Source organism: Atta colombica, unplaced genomic scaffold, assembly GCF_001594045.1.
Source record: "Atta colombica isolate Treedump-2 unplaced genomic scaffold, Acol1.0 scaffold29, whole genome shotgun sequence".
NCBI lineage: Eukaryota > Metazoa > Arthropoda > Insecta > Hymenoptera > Formicidae > Atta > Atta colombica.
In genome coordinates this window covers 200,539-224,714 of record NW_017259392.1, presented here as the reverse complement: position 1 = coordinate 224,714, position 24,176 = coordinate 200,539, and the positions used below count along the sequence as shown (strand labels likewise).

Below are 24,176 nucleotides of genomic sequence, written 5' to 3'. Positions count from 1 at the left end.
TGTAGGAAAGAATGACCTAAATCGGACTGTGTTTCAAAGGGATCTTTTTAATTTAAATGAATACGGCAAGCAGATTTGCGTGCTATTTATAATGTAAAATATTTATAAAACATCGAACATGTGACAGCAGTTTGATAGTTTTTTGTCATAACATTCATAGAATAGACGCAAATATTATATGTATTTATTATATTTTCAGCCATCATACGAAAATTTAAAAAAAAAAATCCTTGTAAATCATTTAAAAGATGTTAAAAATTTGAAAAGTAATTAAAGAATGTAGAATTTAAAAATATCAAGCGTTTTGTGATTCTTTTTGTGATTTATTGTAAAATTTGTTCCAAAGTTCGAAAGGATGTCTAATCGGACCTCTTTTTAGGTGTTCAAATCGGATCTACAGTACAATAGATATCTTACAGATCTGGTATTAGTGATCGGCTGACCAGATCTGGTCCAAGGAATTAAATCAATGTCATGAGTCATTTAAATCAAACTCAGATTAATTGAGTTTTATTGATTTCAATTCTAATAATATAAACTATAATTTTTTTTTAGAATAAAATTTTTATCTTCGACTGTCAAATTGCTCGTTTTTACTTACGATTTCAATACTAACAAAAATTAATTAAAATATTTTTAAATTCCATCTAAAAGTCCATAAAAATAGGAGTGTCTGATTTGGACCAGAGGCTGGTCTGATTTGAAACCAATATTTCCTTAAAAAATATTTTTACATTTTTCATTATAGTTCAATACAGGTGAGAGATATGTCAAAATGGCTTAAAGCAAAAATAAAGGGAATAAATGACTTTCCAACGGCACCTTCGGTTTTACAATCGGACTTTATTTACGTCTTGTAGATAACAAAAACTGCAAATAGATCTGATTTACCCCATTCTCCTCACTTACATAATTTGGTAGAAACCAGCAGTTGATGTTGCATTTATATTATGACAACTACACAAAAAATTGATAAAATTTGTTTCTTACAATTACTTATGGAATAACTTTACATATATAATATGACGTATATATATATTCTTTTACTCTTGTCTGTAGCTGATCAGCTGATGGGAATGCTGAATTCTTCATTAAATATAAGTGAGACGGAAACAATATTTGCGTCATGTGGATCATCGACATTATCATCTTCTGCGTGTGAAGCTACTGGTTGTCCATCGTTTCGAAATCATTCGCATCCTCAACAATCAGTCATGGGAATGTTGCAGCCGATCTGTTATTATCTAACATCCCAACTCTCACAACTGTCACAACTCTTGGTAAATATAGTCATTATTTATTTATAGAATATTTCAGATTGAAGGATATTGGGGGTTGACGACTTTATAAAACACAACAAATTTTCAAATAGTTTGTATTTATTAGAATTATATACTCTAAGAAATTAGGGGATCATTTTTTCTCAGTAAATTTTTGCTTTTTAAACTATTACTTACTATTATTACTACTTAGCGAATAGTTAACGTAAAAATAAAAATTAGAAAAGAATTTTACGGAGCAAATTACACTTATCAACAAAATTATTGCAACATAAATTTATACTATAATTTTTCATAACGTCAAGTAAGCGTAATTCCATGAATAATGGACGTTTAAAAATTTTTTTTCATTCTCAAGAGTAAAATCTGTATTTTAAGATGATTTTCATTTTGAATTCATTCTTATTTCTATCTACAATCTTATTTAAAGTAAGAAAGTGTTATATCTCCAAAAAGAATGCATAGTTTGACACACTCTGACTACGTTCCATTTAACGCTCACAATGCTCGTGAAATTATTTCATCTTTATCGTTCAAATATTAAACAAGGACAAATGATGCTTGCGAATGTTAAGTGGAACACAGTCTCGGTGGAGTGGAATGAATTCTTTTTACAAATGTTATGTTAATTATCATAAATTATTATTCCTTGCAAATTAAAAAAAATGATTGATACGATTTTTTGATGCGGAGATACGGCGTATCAAAATTATCTATGTATTTTTGTTTAACTACCGCCAGCATTAGCATTATCCGATGCGCACGAGTAGGTTGCTAATTGAACTTTGTGTATCATGTGTGTGCGTGCAAGTGCGCGTGTGCACATCACGCATACATGACGCGTGCGCGTGCATATACCATGCATACATGATGCGTACATGTACCATGCATACATGACGCATGCGCGCGAGCGTACATGCACGCACGCACGCAGGCAGGATCATGCCGAAATCATAAAAATCAGGAGTTACTTTAAATTATTTCTCGTATAATAATCAGTGTAAAAGTTTTTTTTTTATATGAAAGTTTATGCTTTGAGATGATATTAATGATTACGTTTGTCAAGTTTTTTGTTAGTCGATAGAAGACTATAAATTTCAAAATTTTATACATCTCAAATATCTTTTATTAAAAATTAACCACGCCTTTGAATATTAAACTAACAATGAGTAAAAATTGAACAAAAATACTCTAAGTTTGTTCTGTAAAATACTTTGATTTGCCCTTGTATAATAGATCTTTTATTTTAATTTATTATTGCTTAGCAATTTATACGAGCATGTAATAAAAACTTTAATTACGATTGTATTATATATATTTTAATTATTTAATTGCCAAAACTGATGCAATTGTTAAAATATTTAATTTATTTCGCAATTTTTTCTTTACCAAATTTAATTGTAAAAATCTCTGTAGTATAAATAAATGTGATAAAATTAACATATTTTATAAGCCATTAAATATTCAAACATTGGTTTTACATTTGGATTTTTACTTTTATCTACTTGATATATTCCAAAATTGCAGGATTGAGATTGTAGGATTGGTATATATTCCATGGAAATTTGTGATATAAATTTTGTCATTCAATGTTAACCATCTTCAACATTAATGTCTAATGATGGATATAAGATCACAAACTCTGCAATTGACATTATATGTCTACTTAATGTATTTTGTGTAGTAAAATTTGTGGCAAATATCAGATAAGGGTTATTAAAATTGAATCGCATTTTAATTTATAGAGTTTTATGTACAATAAAAAGTCAGTTTTATCAATTTAAAATCAAGAAAGTTTCTTTTTTCGATTTTAATTTTTGATTTTTTTTTAGGAAAGCATCAATTTTGGCACCAAAATACATTTCATCGTGTGAAAGATAATTATCCGGGTTCTTAACAAAAATGTCATTTTCAAATACATTTTTTTTTAATCGTCTTTTTTTTTATAAAAGATTTTAAAATTATCTTATCCATATCTGTTACCCTTTCAAATAAATACAATAACTAAGGGCTTTCGCTTTCAAATTCTAAATTGATTTTTGTTACCATTTCCAGAACATATGTTAAGAAAAGGAAATAGATCTTGAAGCGTCGTTGTTCAATCAATTTAAAATATTCTTTGTCATGAACAAGTATCTTCAATTGCTTTTTCGAAAACATCTTTAAAGCTCCCGATGCTGCAGAATATTATTAATGACTACAAATTAAAAAGTAAATAAATAATTATATTGTTATAATAACAATTAATTACTTATTATCAACTTATTATCAACGTTGCTTCTGTAATTGATTATTGCTTTATTTAGAATGTAAATTTTAGATTTAACTTACACAACACGAGAAAAATACAAATATATTATGTATTGATACATAATATTAATTATTAACAATTTCAATATTTGTTGCAAAATTATATATAATGTATAACTTTATACTAACTGCCCGAAAGTACGCTTAAATTAATAAATAAATTTAAATCGAGGTAATATTTTTCGCAATAAATTTATTAATAGTTTCAATATATTAATATCTTTAATATGCTTGATGGTAGCATCAAATTAAATTGCTTGTTGTCAATTTAATTCACGATTACTAGAGTAGTTTTAATTGCGTTGATAGTCCGAAAAAACAATTCGGCGCATAGTTCTAAAAAGACTACAATATGATATATATGCAAGTACATATATATATAGTGTATATTAGTAATTCAAGATTGAATTATTTAAAGCAATGAAGATCTAGCTTCGACCGTAATATGCATTTTTCAAATATTGATTATAATAACTTATACAAATTTTATATGTTCCTGTAGTTTTTTATAGAAAATTTTAAACAGGGCCAATGAGTTATGAAATGATGCTTGAAATCAAGCGCATGACTAGAAAGAATGTTTTCAAATATGTTGTATTTAATGTATGCACCATTATGAATTTTGTCACTGATTTGGAGGTTTCTATGATATTGATATGTTATGAAATAACGTTATAAATAATATTAATATTGAATGAATATATCAAAAATATTGAATTGTATTAGGAATACAAATTAGTTCGGTCCGTTTCCCTAAAGATAGCTCCAACTGTTGTAAATGGTTCATAGTGACAGTTGATTTTGGCGATTTCAAAGAGGTTAAACATCTGCTAATAATTCAGTTTATATCGCTTTGAGTTTTATACAAAAACCTTGATTTTTTACTGTGTCATTTGAAATGTCGAATTTTGTGTTAACCAAGCAGTATTTACGGGAGGTTTTGATTTTCTGCTTTAATTGGAAAAAAAGTGCGGCTGAAGCCCATTGAATGTTTGTTAAAGTTTATGGTGACACTGCTCCAACTGATAAATCATGTAGGGAATGGTTTCGAGGATGGAGATTTCAGTGTTGAAGACAGGCCTCGCTCTGGACAGCCAAAAAAATTCGAAGAATTAGAGGCACTCAAAGAAGATCAGAGTCAAACGCAAGAGGAGCTTGCAGAATCATTGGGGGTAACTCAACAAGCCGTTTCTATACGATTGAGAACCGTGGGAATGATTAAAAAAAAAAAGGAAATTGGGTGCCTTATGAACTGGAACCGAGAGACGTTGAAAGGCGATTTTTCACTTGCGAATAGCTGATTCAAAGACAACAGAGAAAAGGTTTTTTGTATCGGATTGTGACTGGAGATGAGAAGTGGATATTCTATGACAACCCCAAAGAAGAAAAAATACTACGCTAAGCCCGGTCAATCGATCTCAACATCAAAATCACGGCCGAACATTCATGGTCCGAAGATCATGCTCTGTATCTGGTGGAACCAAAAGGATCTTGTTTATTATGAACTGCTGAAACTGGCGATTCCATTACGATTGATATCGGCTACAATTGATTTGTTTGCATTGCGAGAAAAACGGCTAGAATATGAGCAAAGATAAAGTCTATTTCTTTTAGTTTTATTACATTTAGATTAAACTTTTATGTATAAACGACCTAGAGAAAAAAAGAAAGGGGAGGAGAGAGAGAGAGAGAGAGAGAGCAACTAAGAAATTCAGATGGTGCTACTGAGGAACTTACTTATTTCGCTTTATGCGCACTTCATTTTGGGAAACACTAGCATCAAAGGCCGATAAAGAGTTGCGCTACTATATATATTGTGGTTAGACCGTGTTCTTCATATATACACAAGTATATTGAAATAGCAAAAATGCTACGCACGACACTTACAATACATATATTGCATTTCATTACTGTTTTTCTGGCCGGCTATCGGATTTCGCATCGAAACATAGTTTGCGGAAACCTTCTTGTAATTTGCAATTTCACGAGTTTTAATTCACGAATTAATAAAGTTCCATCTGTATTTGGTGAGAACGAGTATGACAGAGTAGACAGCACACTAGTCTGCTATGCTAGAGATCCCGATTTCTCGAGTCCCTGTAAAACCAAATTATTTTCATACACTCGTTCTCCTCTCGGAAGGAAGCGGCAACTCCGAGAATATTCTTGCCAAGAACACTTCTCTAAACAAAAACTTCGTCGTTCAGAATCGACTTAAATTGTAAATCCCATATGAAACTGTGTACGAACAGCGTATGCACCACAGGCATATGAGAGAAGTCATCACGCTTGGACATGAGCAATAGGACGAGAGAGAGAGAGAGAGAGAGAGAGAGAGAGAGAGAGAGAAATCTATATTTGTCAATATTAAATTTTTTGATATAATTCATTGCATCTCGTCTCCCGCACGAATCTCTTTTGCGTTTCAATCGTTTTAAGATCCGATGAACTATTCTGTGCAAAAGTCAGGTAGTTTTTTATTTACATTTGCAAATTTACTTAACAGTAAATTAATTAATGTCTTTATGTATGTTTTTCTTTTCAAACCGAAGGATGCAAGATTTCCGTCATAATGTCGTAAAGTATCAGTGACTGAAAAAAATCACATCATTGTTTTTATAATTTTGTATTTGTTCATTTAAATTATACATTCTATGCACATAAGATGAAATACATAAGATGAAAATTGTTTATTTTCTTCTCAGAACTCTACGAATTTTTTCAGAATTTTTTATTAACTTTTTAATACTACATTTTAATACTATTAGGTATACAACTTTGCTTCCGCCGTTTTTTTCCGAAATTCGAGGCTTTATTGTAAAAAACTGGTTATATATTTATGATTCAAAGTATTGTCCATCGCTGGCCACTACTTTTTCCCATCTCCCTTTCGGGTAGCGTACGAATCCCGCGTCGAAAAAACTGGTCATCTTTTGAGGCTATTCACGAATCGATCCAATTTTTTACTTCTTCATAAGACCGGAAGTGCTGGTCAACCAGGCTGTGTGCCATTGATCGAAACAAGTGATAGTCAGAGGGAGCAACGTCTGGAGAATATAGCGGGTGGGATAGGACTTCCCATTTCAACGTTTCCAAATATGTCTTGACCACTTTCGCAACATAGGGTCGAGCATTGTCATGCTGCAAAATCACTTTATCGTGTCTCTCGTTGTATTGCGGCCGTTTGTCTTTCAATGCTCGGTTCAAACGCATCAATTGCGTTCGATACCGATCGCCTGTGATTGTTTCAGTCGGTTTTAACAGTTCATAATACACTACGCCGAGCTGGTCCCACCAAATACAGAGCATGACCTTGGAGCCGTGAATATTCGGTTTGGTCGTCGACGTGGAAGCATGGCCGGGAACTCTCCATGATTTTCTGCGATCGTAATGAACCCATTTTTCGTCCCCAGTCACAATGCAGAAATCTCTTCCGTCTTTGCCTTTCAAGCAGCTGTTCACAAGCAAACAAACGCCGTTCAACATCTCTCGGCTTCAATTCGTACGGCACCCAATTTCCTTGCTTCTGAATCATTCCCATTGGCTTTGAGACGTTTTGAAATGGCTTGTTGAGTCATTCCCAATGATCGTGCCAATTGTTTTTGATTTTAACACGAGTCTTGCTCAAGTAATGCCTCCAATTCTGCATCTTCGAAAACCTTCTCTCTTCCACCGCTATGCCGGTCTTCGACGTCAAAATCACCGTTCTTGAAGCATTGAAACCACTCACGTTCTTTCACTAATAGCGGCCTTACCATAAGTATTTGAGAGCATTCGATGAGTCTCAGCCGCAGATTTCTTCATATTGAAGCAAAAATTAAAACTTCCCGCAAATAACGAGAATTTGGCTCGTAAACTGACATTTTCAATCGAGAATAACTTTATGATGCAGACACAAATCGACTAATGTTTCTATGGGGTTATGTTGACAGATGCCCAAGTTTATTGTATGACGTCTATGATCTATTTATTTCGACCATCATTTACCGCTAAAGCCATCTATAGGAAAGCAGCGGAAGCAAAGTTGTACATCTAATACATTTTCTCATTTTTAACAACATAAGAAAATATGGTATTAAAAAATTCTGAAAAAATTCTTTAAAAATTTTTGGAGCTCTATGAGAAGATAAATATACAATTTTTGTCTCTTGCAGTTTTTCTGTAAAGTTCTGTTAGTATTTGAGTAAAAAATTATTGAAGATGAATTGTTGGCAATCTTTATTAATTAATATCTCGTTAACTATTGCGAAAATTGCAAAATGATAAAGGATTTTTCTTCTCAGTTTTCTTCTCAATCCATTCTGCTCCTATGCGTAGGATTTATCATTTATTTTCCAAACATCTTGTGTATATATATATATATATATATATATATGAATGTAAAAAGCTAAAAAAATGTAATTATAATAAGAGTTTTAGTCCTTAGAAATATTTCAATATTTGTTTCTTCTAAAATTAAGTTAAATTTTGACAAATTGCAGGAGATTGTAAAAGAGAGAGAAGAAGAACGAGAGAAGCTGCGGAAAGAATTGCGAAGAAGCAGGGAACGTATACACGCGCTTGATATTGAGGTACAACGTCGTGAATTTTCGGAATTAATGACCACGACAACTCACACACAAACGATGCTTGGTTTGTACTTCATTTTCTTTAATTTATAATTTACAAAAAATATGGATTCTAAACGGAGCTAGATCTTTAGTACTTAAAGAAAGCTCTAGCTTGACCGTTTAGAATCCTTATTTCCTAAATTTGTGTAATCACATAACAATCTTAGAAAACTTATAAGGAAAGAGCCTGAACTGTCATCCTTCGACTTTAATGCGCTTTTAGAATGTTATTTTTTAGGCAAAAATAACCGACACGTATTTTTTTTATACGTACCCGTTTTCATTTTTAAGGGATGAAGGGAAACATCCCTTCGAAAAAAATTGATTTTTTTTCGAAGCAAATATCGAAACTGTAAGATAGAAAAAAATATTTGAAATGAAAGTTGCATGATTTCAAGAGTACTTTATAATAAAAAAAAAGAAAAAAACGATAAAATTTTTTTATTTGTTTATCTTTATTACTTGATTTTTAAAAAATTTTGATTCCTTTTTATAATAAAAAGAAAGATTATTTTAAGATGAATTAATCACGTATGACAAAATTATTTTCCAAAATATCATTTTTGAGAAATAATTAAAAACGTCTTTATGTGCGTGCCTTTATGTCCATACTCCTTCATGCAGCACGTTCTGCGCATTTTCGCATAATAGGAAATAGAATTTCAGAAATAGATATAAATATATAAGACACGGCTGGATACAGCACTTGTATAATGTTTGAATAAGATAGTGTCAAGATCGAAAGTCATTATGTAATTGTAAAACGAAGTATAGAGTACATCCCACTTATATGAATTACATTTATTGTTTCACATACAAATTGAATTAATAAAAAATCGTATTTCTTTATTTAAAATGAAGGAGGAGAATCGAATTGCAAGATAATTGAAAGTCAATTGATGTAAATAATCGATGATATAAATAAGTGTATTCCGTTTATGTATGATGTGCATATATCATTTATTTGTTATTTATGAAATGATAAATAAAGGAAAAAGTAAATGATACATTATGCACATAGTAATAAATCAGAATGTATCACATATTTATAAAGTTAGTACACATATACGTATATGTAGACATACAGTCAGTGCAAAAAGTACAGTCAAGAAATTTAGTTTCTAAAATTTACATACGAAACTTGTTGTTAGGTTAAAGCAGAATGTATTCATTATATTAGAATTGGGCATAATTGATTTGTAAATGTAATTAATTATAATTGTAATTATTTTAATTGCAATTACAATGTAGTTACAATTACGGTGCAATTAAAATAATTGCAATTAAAATATATGTTGAGTCACAATTATATTTAATTCAATTACAGTTATAATTATAATTGCATATGATTATTTTCATAATTTTTTTGTGTTTTGTTTGTGAGGAGAAAAATCTTTGAACTCGACCATCTAGGGACACAAAGATCATCCCTAGGTAGGTAAACATCCGAGTTTCGAATTAGTACATCGTAAAGTAGTACTGTAAAAGATACTATTGTTTACGTTATCATTTACCTGCTAAGAAATTCCCCCTTATGCAGTTCGGATAAGGAAGCAAACGGTTTTGGAACCGTTTACCTAGCATTTCTTCAGGAAATGCCCATTCTATACCCTTGAAGTAGAATGTCCACGAGAAACATTCCGGATAAACATCCAAATTTACATTAATTAACTAACTAAATTAGATTTTATATACAGACTATATACAAAAACAAACGATTTAACGTTGAGTCAAAATCGAAACGAGTCTTCAGACAACGCGCGAGGCGATTGGCCTCGTTTTGGCGAATCTTCTCCGCTGACTCCTCGCTTCACATCACGGACTCGCAAAATCAGATGATGCAATCCATTTAGAGAAAGAACCACAATGGTTTTCACTACATCCAAATAACTTCTGTTGACAGATCCCAAGTCAAAACCCCGAACAGGGCTTCCTTCTCTTTTGCCCATGAGAAACAAAAGAGAAAAGTGTGTTTAGCTATATCAATAGCTGCCCTGCAATACGCGCATATCGGGGATCCAGTTTTATTAATTTCGTAAAGATAGATTTCAAAGCTACCTATGACCTGTGAGGATCTAAGTGGTCCAGTATGTAAAATCATCATGAGCTCTCCCCAGTCATTTCCTCAAAATGGGCGTGAGGGCATCACGCACCACCCTCCCCCTGGCATAGAAAATCGTATAGATATCCTTCCCAGCGAACCACTGAGCGTCCGCATTGAATCTCCTTTATGAGAGCCTGCGCTATTCATCCATTTAGAATCGCGCTTCTCTGTAAATAAGTGCACTAAACCAGCCTGGAATCTAAAACATTATTCTAGACAGAATGTGACTCTTGTGACACGATTATACCTTGATCACTCGTAGAGAAAGATGTGGAGTTGACCAACTTTTCTGCATATGTCGCAGTCGTCCCTCACATCCTGCGTCCAAATGGAAACCATAGAGAATCGACAACCTGCGCCTCTACGCCTGCATTCTCCTGGCCCTCCGATATTACTCCTACTCAATGCGGCAGCCATTCCTCAAGTCTTCAATAAAAGGAGGCGAAAGTGCTCTCGGAAGGCCCACCTCAAGTCCAGGATCAAGTCCAGGTACTTAAAATAGAACCGTCTTCTTCACCGAAGGGTCGCTTCCAGAATGTCCTTCCTTATGAAGGCAACTATCTCAGTCTTTTGGACACCCTCAGCGCCAGGCGCTCGATAGTTTGGGCCAGGAATGTCATACCCAGTTCCGCCCACATACGAGGCTTCTCAAATGAGGAACCCTTAATAAGTTTTGTCTGCATAACAGATTATGGAACATCCGATCGGCAAGCGCTAATGGAATCATTCCATAAAGTTCGTCCAAGTACCGAACCTTGTGGAACTCAATACATCATAATCTAGCATGTAAAACGATTCTCCTGAAGGGTAAGACAAACTTCTATTAAATAGGTAGTCTCTCAGGACGCACCGGAGATATTTCAGAACATCTTTCTCCTCTAGCGCACTGCGGATGGAAACCTATTATGGAAACAAGTTAAAAGCGTTAGCTATGTTTAAAGACACTGCCAATACTATCCTCCCCCACCCGCATGCCGTTCTCCATCCGTTCTCTCAGACGCTAAATAGCGTCGAATAGACGGTGTTTTCAAAACCCAAATTGATTATCCAAAATATTCCCGGTAGCATCTAAGTGCCGCTACAATTTATCGCAGATGACGCGCTCGAATTTGCCTGATTCGCAATGCAGGCATCTAAATTTATATGAAAAGAAGGCAATATCAAGCTTATTTGGCTTTTTTAAAAAGACAAGCTTGACAGTTTCCCTCAGGGAACTCGACACCTCTTACATTCCGCGATCTCCTCATTTCACTAATATACTGACTCGGCAAAAGGCCGTCTAGGCATACTAAAGTCGGAGATTTCCCGAAGCAATCCTCCAACATGCGTACATATGTACTGACAGGCCTTCAAGAGAAGGGACCCACGCCTTAGAGATAGCAAAATTCAAAAGATATAAATCCAATTTTTCAGAACACTAGCTGGGAAAAAATCGTCTATCAGTAATTTTCTTGAGTGGGTATAAATTAGACTTGACCTCCATCTTGCACAAAGAAAGATTCAGTAATTACTAATTTCACGAAACAAGTTGGTATTCATAATCGAATCTTGCATTTAAGACTGTCTTAAGTACAGTGTTAAGATGTCATAAGTTCAACGAGGACTATATTAATATCTTAAAACGCTATATTTAAGACAGTTTTAAAATAAAAACGGACTATGAATACCGTTTATCATAGTTAGTCAATGTTTCATAGTTAATAGTTTTCTTCTTATGAACAGTTTATAGGCGGAAAAGGCAGAAATTAGAAAGAGATATTATTCAACTACACATATATTATTCCTTTCATTGGGTATGTCCTACGGCAAAACATCTATAACACTGCAGTCGGCGCACCTGGCCGACGACAAGCTGAATCTAATATACGACCATTCGCTGTTTCATGTATGCCATGGGGCATTGCATTCATGTAACGTTTAACCCCCTCTCCTCCTCTGCCAAGGCGTAGAGAATCTATCCTAACTTCCGTAGTAGAAACGCTACTGCAACTCGCCTCGGCTTCCGCAATTTCGATTTGAGTGACAGATTGATTTATATATCTAATAACCGAAAATATCTAGTCTCCTAATCGGCCGTATCAATTTAACTTTATCCTGATTTTTGAATATCGTTTTAAGACGGTCAGTCAATTGATCTTTGATTTTTTTTTGCTCTTAAGGGCAGGGTTTTTCACCTGGAATCTCAATGGAATTTCTCTGCCTTCTTAATTTTAGTATTCGTAATACCAAACTCCGTAAGGGAAATATTTCTCCTAGCTTGTCCCACTACCTTAGAGTAGGAAAGGCCATCCTTCTCGCAACAGATCATCACGGCCGCCGATTTCGATAATCGCAAATCCTCCTTCCCCGCAAATCGAATCTGCTCAGCATCATGAGTATCCGCTGACGAGTTACGTTCGATCGCTACGTACACTCGGACCCTGAAAGAGCCAGGTGCCGACGCAACAGGTCCCACATTCGCATGCCAAGTCCCAGGCATCATATTTCGATCTAATTTTAGCCTATTTGAACCTCCGCTTTTTTTCTTCTTGCTCTTCCGCCTGTTCTTTCCAAAAACGGTAATCCATTCTTCGCCCTTATTTGGCCCAATCAAAAATAGTCAATTGCCCACATCAGAGCCCCTCACTCTACCATAGGTAGCAATGATAGGGAGTAGCGATAATTTATCTTCTTCCAGATATTCAAGATGTTTTCCGGAATTACCTTCGATATGTCCCTAATAGGGAGATGACAAAAGGGAGATTACTAGATATCCCAGCTCATTCTCAACTTCACAATAGTCTCCCCGAAGGAGGCCGGAAACATCACGGTCTCTAGGGGCCAAGGCAGTATCCACGTCAGGGTACTAAGAAATCTGCCTAGCTACTGCAGAGAGCCCAACCTTCTATTAGTCTCACGCAAACAGGAGATCTGCTCCCTTAATTCCCTGTTTTATTTCCTCATCATATTTAGCGCCTAAGTTTAACATCTCACGTTTCAAAATCAGGTACTGATTGCCAGTAGTAGGCTCTCTAGCCTTTTCGAACTCATGAATAAGTTTTTTCAGCACTTGCATAGCTACATGAATATTCACGATCATGTCCTTGCTGAAGTCTCTTCTGATTGAAGTGATCTTCTTTTATGTGTTATTAAGGGAGTCCAAATAGCAGAAAGCTCTGACATAATTGACATCTTAGGAAACATTTCAGAAAACAAAACTATCACTTCCTCAATCACCGTTTTTAGACAATAAAGAATTATCGAGAGTGCGCCTGATAATATAGCTTCGTCTCTTCGAAGTTCCCTTAGAAGAACTCTTCTTTCTAGCGATCTTTATGAAGTCTATTCTGTCGAATTTATTATCTTCCAGATCTAATATTGGACATACGAGCAAGAATCTCCGAGGCATTGCTCCCCTTTGATTTATGCTCCCGTTTTTTACCCAATTTACTAAAGCTCGCGTCATAGTCAGATATTCCCTGTATCCGATATGGAAATGCAGGAATCCTCATTCCCATCCATAGAAGAAATTTTAAGGAAAGTTTTCTCCGTAGGGGAGGGAGATGTGACCTTCCTCCTAATAATAATGATACTGTGTCTTTTCAGGATCAGGATATTCCGTAATTACCGGTTTAGAATCTCTATTTCAGCGACGTAGCTTACACGGGCTACGCGAGCCATGCAAACCTTTGACACGTTAACGTATTTGGGGTTCAGATGCTCCGAAGGTTCCTCAACCATTCTATTAATTTCTTTGTCTAAGACGATCATCGACACATGCCTCAGACCTTTACAACGTAGGAGATGTATTATAAAATATATACGCTATTCACACTATTTACACTGATGCAGCGGAAGCACATGCCATGAGTCGAGTTAGTACGACCAAACATTGTACCACTCGGAAGCAGAGCGCGACTTTTCAAAGAGCGAGCCGCGCTATCGGTTGTCGGCGCTACCGAGAGTGAGAGTTATGAGCTCTATGTTGATGGGCCAGTAATCCAGACTCCGACTCTCATCAACATTTAGCGGGAAAACAACAATCCTGCCCGGATGATCCCCCGAGTTTGCAACGTATCATAAAAATCGTATATCTAAGTTCTTAACGAGAAACACTACACTAGGAGATGGTAGTTTCAAATCATACCTTCAAAATGTATTTAAACTTAAAAGTACTGGATACAGAAAATACACAAGTCATAAAAACACTCATCTTGAGACACTGCTACGCGCAAATGGCTCCAACTAAGGAAGAGTTCATCGCTGTTCATAGCTGTTGTTAATTCATCCACTAGCCATAAGTCCCTTAGCCGCTACTAAGAAGATAGGGGAACTTTTATAAAATCCAAGGATTTGTATGCAATCCAGGATGTCTTTTGCCTAGAGGTCCAGTCTTGACCTAGAATGCAAGGGTGGAGGTTTAAAATTCGCGGGTGCGCCTTATCGTAATCGATCATATCCAAATGCGATTTCTCGCATCAGGTTCGACCCCTTGTGAGAATTACTTTCAGGCAATTATGTCAGGCAAAATTATAAATTGAATATAGAGTTGGACATAGATCACACAATTTAAATATAATTGATTTAATAATTTAATAAAAATAACCCAAGAGTTATATAATTGTATTTACAGTGGAATCACAAATATAATTATAATTATTATTTCCAAGATTGGCAAGTAACGCGTTACTTGTAACAATCTTGGAAATAATAATTTGAGCACAACCTTAGCATTTAGTTAGTTAGCGTTACCATCATAAAAAATTGCAACATTGTCAACAAATTGTTTATTATAAAAAGTAACTGAAAAGTAACGTTGTCAATCCTGATTATTTATAATGAAGTTTACGGAAAAAGATCTTAAAAATAAGATTTATATTCTATAAAACATTAAAGAGGCATATACCTAACAGTTTTTTTTACATATGTGTAAAGTATATCTTAAGAATTTGTAAGGATTTTGTACAGTTATAAATCAATTTTGCGAAAAATATAATATACGAAATTATAGATGAGTAGGTTCAAGCGCGTTGCAGGCGACAGATAGGTGCGCATGCGACAGAACAGTTTTGTTAATTAATAGGATGATTTGAACCAATAATGTGATGCGGAAAAAAGACGACAAATAATAAACTCTAGCTTTATTATTCACAGAGTTTTTTACATGAGGTAAGAGCTTTACAGAAACGAAGCGAGGTATGCAGGGAGACAATAACAAAAGAATAGGTATAAAACAGGTTACCTTACAGGTTAGTGTGCAATGAATCTTCATCATTTGCAAATTAAAAAGAAGTAACTTAAAAAGAAAAAAAGAAAAAAAATAAATATAATTTATATGAATTATCTTAGATCTCCAATAAGTTCAAGTTCGCGCGCGCAGATCAAAGAAGGGTTTTTTTTAGTTTTTTTCTTATAGTCAAAAACGAGCAAAATTTTTTGTGAAAAATCGTTATGCTAACTTTGATCAGCTGCCATTTTACTCAAACGCAATATTTTAAAAAACGGTTTCGTCAGACACAAAATCTATGTTTCAATTTTATAAAACTTGTGCTATTTTGCTTTCAGATGAGTTTTGTGCAAGCAGCAATGGTCATTGCAAACCTCGTTTTGTAAAATATGATGTATGTGAATAGCTACTCCATTTTTTATTTTTTAATAAAATTTTAATGGTAAATAGAGAAAAGTATGATCTTTACAATCATACTTTTTTAACAAACCTTACTTCTCTATCTCTCTCCGTTTTTCTACAAAAAATTCGCAAAATTAAGTCTTGTTTTGATGTAAGTGTTTAGGAGTACATGCTCTCTTAATTGCTCTTATTCTAATTATAATTACAGTTAATCAATTAACAATTAATAATGAAATAATTATAATCTTCACAATTGCTTTTTGCAATTACTTCATTTAATTGTTTTCAGCAATTAATAATTACAAAATATAATTATTAATTGACTTAAGAATTACATTGTAATTGTAATTTGTAATTGTTAATTGAATTACAGTTTTACAACTCTGTATAAAATTGCTAATTAATGTTTATTTTCTACAAATAAGATTTTATTTTATAAAATACATCTTTGTATGATTACTTTTTGCACTCACAATGACTGTACATCGTTTGTCAAGCAATAGTATAAAATGCTATCGCTTTGCAAGATCATTTATTAGTGAAACATTAGTGGAATAGTGCACATGCAATATGTATTAATAATTAGATCACATAAACTTTCTTTGTACTTAGTAGTAGGCAAGTTTCATCAACTGAAAGTATGTTATTATTCATTATTAACATTTATAACATTATTTACATTTATAATAATATTAAATAAGATACAAATCTTAAAACGAAATGTAGAAAATTTTATATATTGTTCAATTACACAACTGCACGTTTACTGTTAACGTTTACTGTTAACATAGTAAACGGTGCAGTTGTTGTGTAATTGAACAATATATAATTAATATAATACATATAAAAAAATTTTATCGTATACATTTCGAATGATTCGATTTAAATGCGCGATTAAAAATGATACTTTAAAAAATAACTCTATCATACATGGCTGAATTCTTAAAATAATCTTTCTTTTTATTATAAAAAGAAATCGAAATTAAAAAAAAAGTCAAGTGATGGGGATACACAAACGAAAAATTCAAAAAATGTTTTTTTCTTTTTTTATTATAAAGTATTATAAAATTTTGAAATCATGCAACCCATTTCAAACATTTTTTTCTGTTTCTTAGATTTCGATGATATTCGCTTCGAAAAAAAGAAACCGATTTTTTTTTAAGAGGTGTTTGACCTCTTAAATGAAAACGGTCATGTAAAAAAATACGTGTCGTTTATTTTTGTTTGAAGAATAACATACTAAAAGTTTATTAAAATTAGAGGAAGAGTTCCTTTCTTTGTTAGGATTATTTGCAAAAAAGCCAGTTTTAGTCTCCAATTAAAACATTTAAAAAATTATAAAACTTTGATAAACTTAGAAGATATACTGATGTAATAATCTATTATTTGCTGCCCAAATTCATTCTGAGTAAATAAAATCAATTGAAATTGGCTTATTTTTTGTTTTTATTATTTAAATAAAAGAAAGTAGAACAGAGTTCTTTATTTGAACACTCTTTTGAAAAAAAAAGTTTTATAATCATCAGGAATAATTTCAGATAAATTAACCCTCCGCGAACAAGATGCAAAATCACAGAGAGATTTCATATTCCATGCTATACTTCATCATAAATATACTATAATTCAATATGATTGTTACAACGCATTTTCCAGTTGCATAAAACCGGCAACATGCACGCGGTATTTTTTAAGAAGTTACAGAAATTCATCTTGCTAGTGTGTGCACACTCCATCTGGTTCACGGAAGGTTAAATAGGTATTTTAAACAATAGTTTTATTATTAATTTTATTAAATGAAAAGCGTTCTAGCAATTGCGATATAATATCATAAAGTGTTGTATATTTGATGTTAGCTACATACGTGATGTTTATATGTAATGTATACGTGTAACGTGTCGTTGAATACGAGGTATTGGTACGAGTAGTCAGTTGCTTTATCTTCTAATTCCCTCATTAAGTGGAGAAATTGCATGTTGTCTGAAAAATTTGTCTGATGAAGTACATCTTTCGGTGATATTTTCATTGAAGATAACATGTCGATCGACATCATAAGATAGTATAATACAATATAAAGATCATATGTCATAGAAAACAAAATGAAAAATCGATGCATGATTTTAAACGGTAAAACAACTGATGATGCTCATCAACATTTTTTTTTGTCCAAGGACACATGACATCATGTTGTTAAGTACGCATATTGTTAAGTATATACTTTGAATATGATTGGATATCCAATGAGGCACACAATTATGCTGAAAAATAGAAGTTTTTATTATGCTGGGTATTTCATACCATACATGTCAATATTTTAGGAGGTAACTCTATGTACTAAAATAAATAAAAAATGTCATGAATATGTATCTTACATATCTTATTCAAGTTATGTAATTAAGGAATGTTCGAAATGCTCACCTTCAACACATGCTATTATACAGTTAGCACGTTTTGACGTTACCTGTTTACAAACAATATCCATCAAGATAAATTGAATAGAATTTCAGGCAGTCACGGCAGTCCTGGCTATCAGATAAAACTTGTGCACAATAATGCGCCTCCTCATTTCCATCTTGAAGTGAGAATATTCTTAAACAAACTTCGCAAACCGATGGATAGGACTAGGCGGATTCTATAGTCACCACTATCTCCTAATCTCAATCCATTAGATTTTTATTTTTGAGACTATTTAAAATCTATTCAACGCCAATAGACAATGGATGATCTACGAGAAAAGATACGAAATGAATTCAAGACTATTCGAAGAATATACCTGATAGTTTTGAACGAGTACTGAACTCAATGCTAAGGCATACAGTAGTATATGATGCACAAGACAGATATTTCGAACATTTTCTTAATCATCCATAATTGGAAAACCGAGATATGTAGGACACATATATTTATATGACGTTTTTTATTTTAGGATATAGATTTATCTCCTAAAATATTAACATGCATTTATGAAACACCCTGTATCTTCTAAAATTTCACATGAAATGTTTACTCTCCGCAAAAACAGAACTCAAATACAATAAAATAGAGATCAAGGACTCGGACCGAAATGAAATAAACATTGTAGACAGATATTAGGTGTGGGGAAAAAGTTCGTGGCATTTTTCCCGTTAGATGGCATTAGAAAAACGCCACGAACTTTTTCTCACACCTAATAATTTCTTTCTTTTCTTTACTGCAATTCCACTTTTATCTACTACAATGTCAACTATGTTAATATTTTGCAACGTCACCAACGGTCTTTTTAACCGTTTAGAGCTTGTTAATAATTTTCTACGTGTTATTTAAATAGTTGAATGAATGAAATCGATGTTCCGAAAGTCGGGCTTACAACATGTGAGAAAGATTTTCTTCTAGAATAATTAATTATTCGTATTTAGAATGAAAGAATCATAATCATTTGAAATTTTGTATTCAAATGTCTTGATAATCACTGGATATTGTGTTAAAGGATTGATTTCAACGTAATTTGTTTTGCGCACGTATGCACGTACGCACATGGATAAGATCTCTATATCACATTGTGCACGTTTATTCATGATATCATTAATTTTTCCAATGTCTTTTTTTTATTCTAGTCGTAATTTTGGATCCGCCATTTTGAATTTTCAAAAACACCATATAGCATCGAAAAATAAACATTTCAAGGAAAATTTTAAGCTCTTTTAAAGAATTTTATCTCAAAAATTGAAATGGGCAAAGGGATGGCCGATTTATCAGAGAATATATATATATATATATATATTTCCTCCCCCATATATATATATATGAGATAACTTGTAATTTATTAATAGCGTTTTTCACTGGCAGAGCTGATGCGCAGTCAGTGTTTATTACTTTAAAGCCATTGTATATAAATCGACATAAAGATATGTACGTTTAATAAAAATATAGAAATGAATTAAATTACGAAATTCTTAATACATGTTATTATGGTATTTGATAAAATATACATTGGATATTTTATTAATTGAGATCTCTCACTTTTACAATCAGATTAGATTAATATACAATAGCTTTAATGTGTGTGCAACACTGAGTGTGCAACAGTTCTGCCAGTGAAAAACGCTAATAGAAAAAAGAATTAATCTTTTAATTTTAAATTCTCTTAATTTTTGAATGTAATTATTGAATGTTATTTAGATAAAACTTTTGTCAATATGACTACGTTTACACGGCTCAATTTACGTCAAAGTTATATTATCGATGTTATAACTTTGATATAAATTGAGTTGTGTAAACGTAATCTATTTGATTTATTATAAAAATATTTTATGCTCTAATAACATTCATCTAACTCTCTTACAAAATTATATTTTATTTTTATGTGCTTTTAGTCTCTGATTCTTATTTGTTAACAAATGAATGCAGGATTGATTATCTTCAAATACTGCCACAGGTTCAATTTATCCCAATTTACTTAACAGATTTCGTCTCCATACTACTTCTGCAATGACAAGAGCTCAGCCTCTTTAAGATAACAAGCCACTGTTGCTTACTTCTTTGTTACCAGTACACTGAAACTCCGAATACTTTGATCAAAAAATTAGTTGTTGATTTTCCACCAAGATTGCTAGTCCAATTGGTATCTGCTTAAGCTGCTAATTCAAGATCTTGGTTCAGTGAAAGAATACAGGATACGTCACTAAAATCCAGATAAATCGAACAATTTCTTTAAACAAAATGTTTTTAATGAAAAATTAAATATTACAAAAAATTCTTTTACATGGCACTTGGGGGATCCCTGTAGAGCACAATTATTCGATATATTTCTCATTAACTTGAATAACGGCCTCTATTCTCGGCCTGAAGCGTTCGCACGCTGTAATGTAACGCTGACTCCATGCCGACAAATGCTGCCTCAATAGCAGTTACGTCATATTGGGATGCCGAAACTTGTTTGTGATCTTTTCAACTACGCTCCGTAATAGTCCAAGGAATTTAAATCTGGGCTGTTGGGAGGCCAGAATTCCTTAGATCAAAACATCGACGTTGTCTGAGAGCCAATTTTGAATCAAATGAGCTGATACACCATTCTGCTGAAAAAGATATGGCCTTCCGTACGCCACACTTTCCATTTATGACTTCACTACATCCATCAGAACGTACAAACTTTTTTTGTGACAGTTCCTTCTTTTTTAGAGAAAGTGATGGCATGATGGCATAATGTGGTGGCATAATATCACTCTCACTGGACACAATACCTAGCACGTGAACATTGGCCAGAAATTTCGTTCTGGCAACAACAGGGACATCCTCGGAGTTGTAGGCAAGTCATCGGTTATTCCTCCGGTTGATTTTGGCATCAACAGTAAAAATTTTTTCGTCAGAAAAGAACCTGATTCATCCCAATGCTTCGTTTTTCAAAGAACACAATAGATTGCAACGAGCAACTTGGCTTATCCTGGCAGCCTCAGAGAACATCTGTCGTATCTTTAATGTGTACAATTTGTATCGAAAATAAAATCCTCCTTCAATTGCAATGCAATTCGACGCATCGTTGGCTCGTTTACACCAATAATCGATGCTAATTTTCGCAACGATTGCCCTGGATCATCCGAAATCAGCGGTTGAACCCTTTCAACGACTGTGGGAGCGTCCTCGCGGTACGTTCTTTCGAATGACTCTTCCTCGTTAGCATACTGAAACCTTCGTTGGACTATTAAAATATAAAGCCGTATATTTTACCATAACATCATAAATTGATTTCGAGTATCCAAAGAACCGAATTATTTTCATTGCTGAGCGCCCAGCGCGACGGCTTTCGATGATCGCGGCTCTTCGATTATACGCACTTGGTTTTAACATCGTAGCGTTTTGAGAACATGACTAGAAGGGTTTCTCGAACGCCAACAACCTTTATGCGGAGAATTAGCGGAAAATTTAAATTGAAATTTGTCCAGATTTTGGTGACGCACCCTGTATATGTCAATTGTTGCTTTCAAATATCGAAGAATGCACTACAATCCTCGCCAGTGCTTTTTCATAGGTTTTTCTTGAAAATTTTTCCTGACTATAATAATGAACTGATATCTGATCATGATTGCTATAAAGTTTTATTTCATTTGTACCTTCGAAATACCATCGTTCATCCATCTGGTTGTTTCATAAATATTTCCTTGAGCTGTCTATGTAAAAATGCGTTTTGCATATTCAGTTGTTCAGCAGATAATCTTCGATAATAACTGATAATAAAATCCATACAGTAGTCATTCTAGTTATTAGGGGGGAGGGAGGAGGGGGCGTGCGTTTTTTATATATAATCAAGACCTCTATAAGCATTCCTTCATAATAAGTCTTGCTTTATAATGAACCTTTCGAGAGTTGTCCTATTTGATTCGAACTACGTATTCTTTTATCGATCACTCTTTTTCCATTTGGTAAATCCATTAGTGTCCAAGTTTTATTTACACGTATTGCTTGTAATTCTTTTTTAACCGCTTTATGCCAGTTTTCTTTGTCGCTTTTGGTCTTGATGTCATTAAAGCTCCAAAGTACATCGTTTATATAATTCTCCGCTGATAATGTTAATACATAGTAATAGGATAAATATGTACGTGATTTTGTTTTGCGCTTGCTTCTTTGTAATCCATCTTCAGGTTCAGATTCTGCAGATTTATATTCAGTTCCGTCTGACCAATCTTTTTCGCCTTTTTCTTCATCTTAATATCATTCACTATTAGATAGATCTAGTCTTGTAAATCCGGGTTTTTGTTATCTTCTGATCCTTTGTTATTGAATAAAGGCTATAGCAGAGAATGAGACGTAATGCAACATAGTCGTGACTTAAGACAAGACAAAAAAAAATGTAGATGTCATAGTTGTGATTGGTTGAGGAAATGTTTCGGTTTCCGATATTAAATTTTTTTTTTATTTTTAAAGCAAGCTTATAAACTTTTTTAAATAATTATAATATTGCTTACTTATAATTTTGATATTCATTAAATCTTTTTAATATTCGTTAACAATATTAATGTTTTATAAGTAATTTTTGTTTTTAAATATTTTGCGAATGTTTTTTGCAAAAATTTGAAAACAATTTTCAAATTTTTAAAACATGTATTTTAAAAAATGTTTAACTTTAATTAGTTAAATCAAATGCAAATAGTAATGAGACACACGCTTTGACACAAATCATGTCTCGTGCCAATTTCGGTTGTGTCGACTCTAACTGCACGAATTTTATGTGCGCCTATTCATCAACTTCAATATCTCTTTCAAATTCTACTTGTCTCTTTTTGATTTTTCGTCTTAAAATTTCACGAAGAAAACGTTGATAACTAGCGATACGCGAGTTCTGAGATACCCTGTATAGAGGAAAGGCTCCTATTATGAGATACCGAGTTCATTTTAGTAAATGTTAGAAATATATGAGTATAATTTGAAAAAATAATTTATTTGAGGGAAATTAATAGGATTTAATAAGCTTGAAGATAATGTTATTTAAAATTTAACTCAAATTCTTTTTTTTTTTTTTTTTTAAGAAACGTAAAAAGCAAGCAAATCGCAAAGTTAAAAAAATTGTGCTTTTAATATGAAATGTCCCGAGAAATCAATAAATAAGTGCGATATTGCAATTAAAAAATTTATTTAATATTTCTAAAATATGAACAGACATCAGTATGCGCGCAAAATGAGTATGCGATGTATTATGCTTAGGATTCATCTTCAGACAGTTGGAACAAGTATCGCAGAAACAGGCACTCGATATTCTTTCTGGTTGTCTTTTTTATTATTGTACAATAATGCATATTTTAGTAATGATTTTCACTATGACTATAGGAGCATAGGTTATTTCATATTAGAAATCTTGGGTATCTCATATTACGATTTTTGTGCCTTACGGTTTTATGATTATTAAATCTAATTTTTTTCTGTAATTAAGCAATTCAACATTATCATTTAAAAATATTATCATTCATAATTCAAAAATATTCCATATTTTTCTGTTAGTACGATCTTATTTTATTGCTACATTAATAATTTATTGCCAAATACTTATTAAATAATAAACAAGATTTAAAGATTCATCTCAATGAAACTTGAACACATCTCAAATCTTTTTTTACAATGACTATATGATCTAGTAATGAATTTTTCATTAAATAGTTTTCAATTTAATGGCAATAAATTTTTGGTGGAACCAATGGCGTTTATTAGCTTAGCAGAAACACTGCTATCTCATATTAGGCGTATATCTCATAATAGGGCCCCTCCTCTCTCTCTCTCTCTCTCTCTCTCTCTCTCTCTCT

General features: G+C 32.9%; 1 protein-coding gene across 8 annotated transcripts in view; it reads left to right on the top strand.

Annotated features, from left to right (window-relative positions):
- LOC108690011 (rho guanine nucleotide exchange factor 12) overlaps positions 1–24,176 on the top strand; it is a 368,684-nt gene that overhangs the window by 300,591 nt on the left and 43,917 nt on the right. For all 8 annotated transcript variants that reach the window (XM_018197048.1, XM_018197050.1, XM_018197047.1 and 5 more), the window contains 2 exons: positions 1,060–1,280; positions 8,072–8,222. In XM_018197048.1, coding sequence (XP_018052537.1) covers positions 1,060–1,280; positions 8,072–8,222 — 372 coding nt within the window. The remainder of the gene's footprint in view (positions 1–1,059; positions 1,281–8,071; positions 8,223–24,176) is intronic.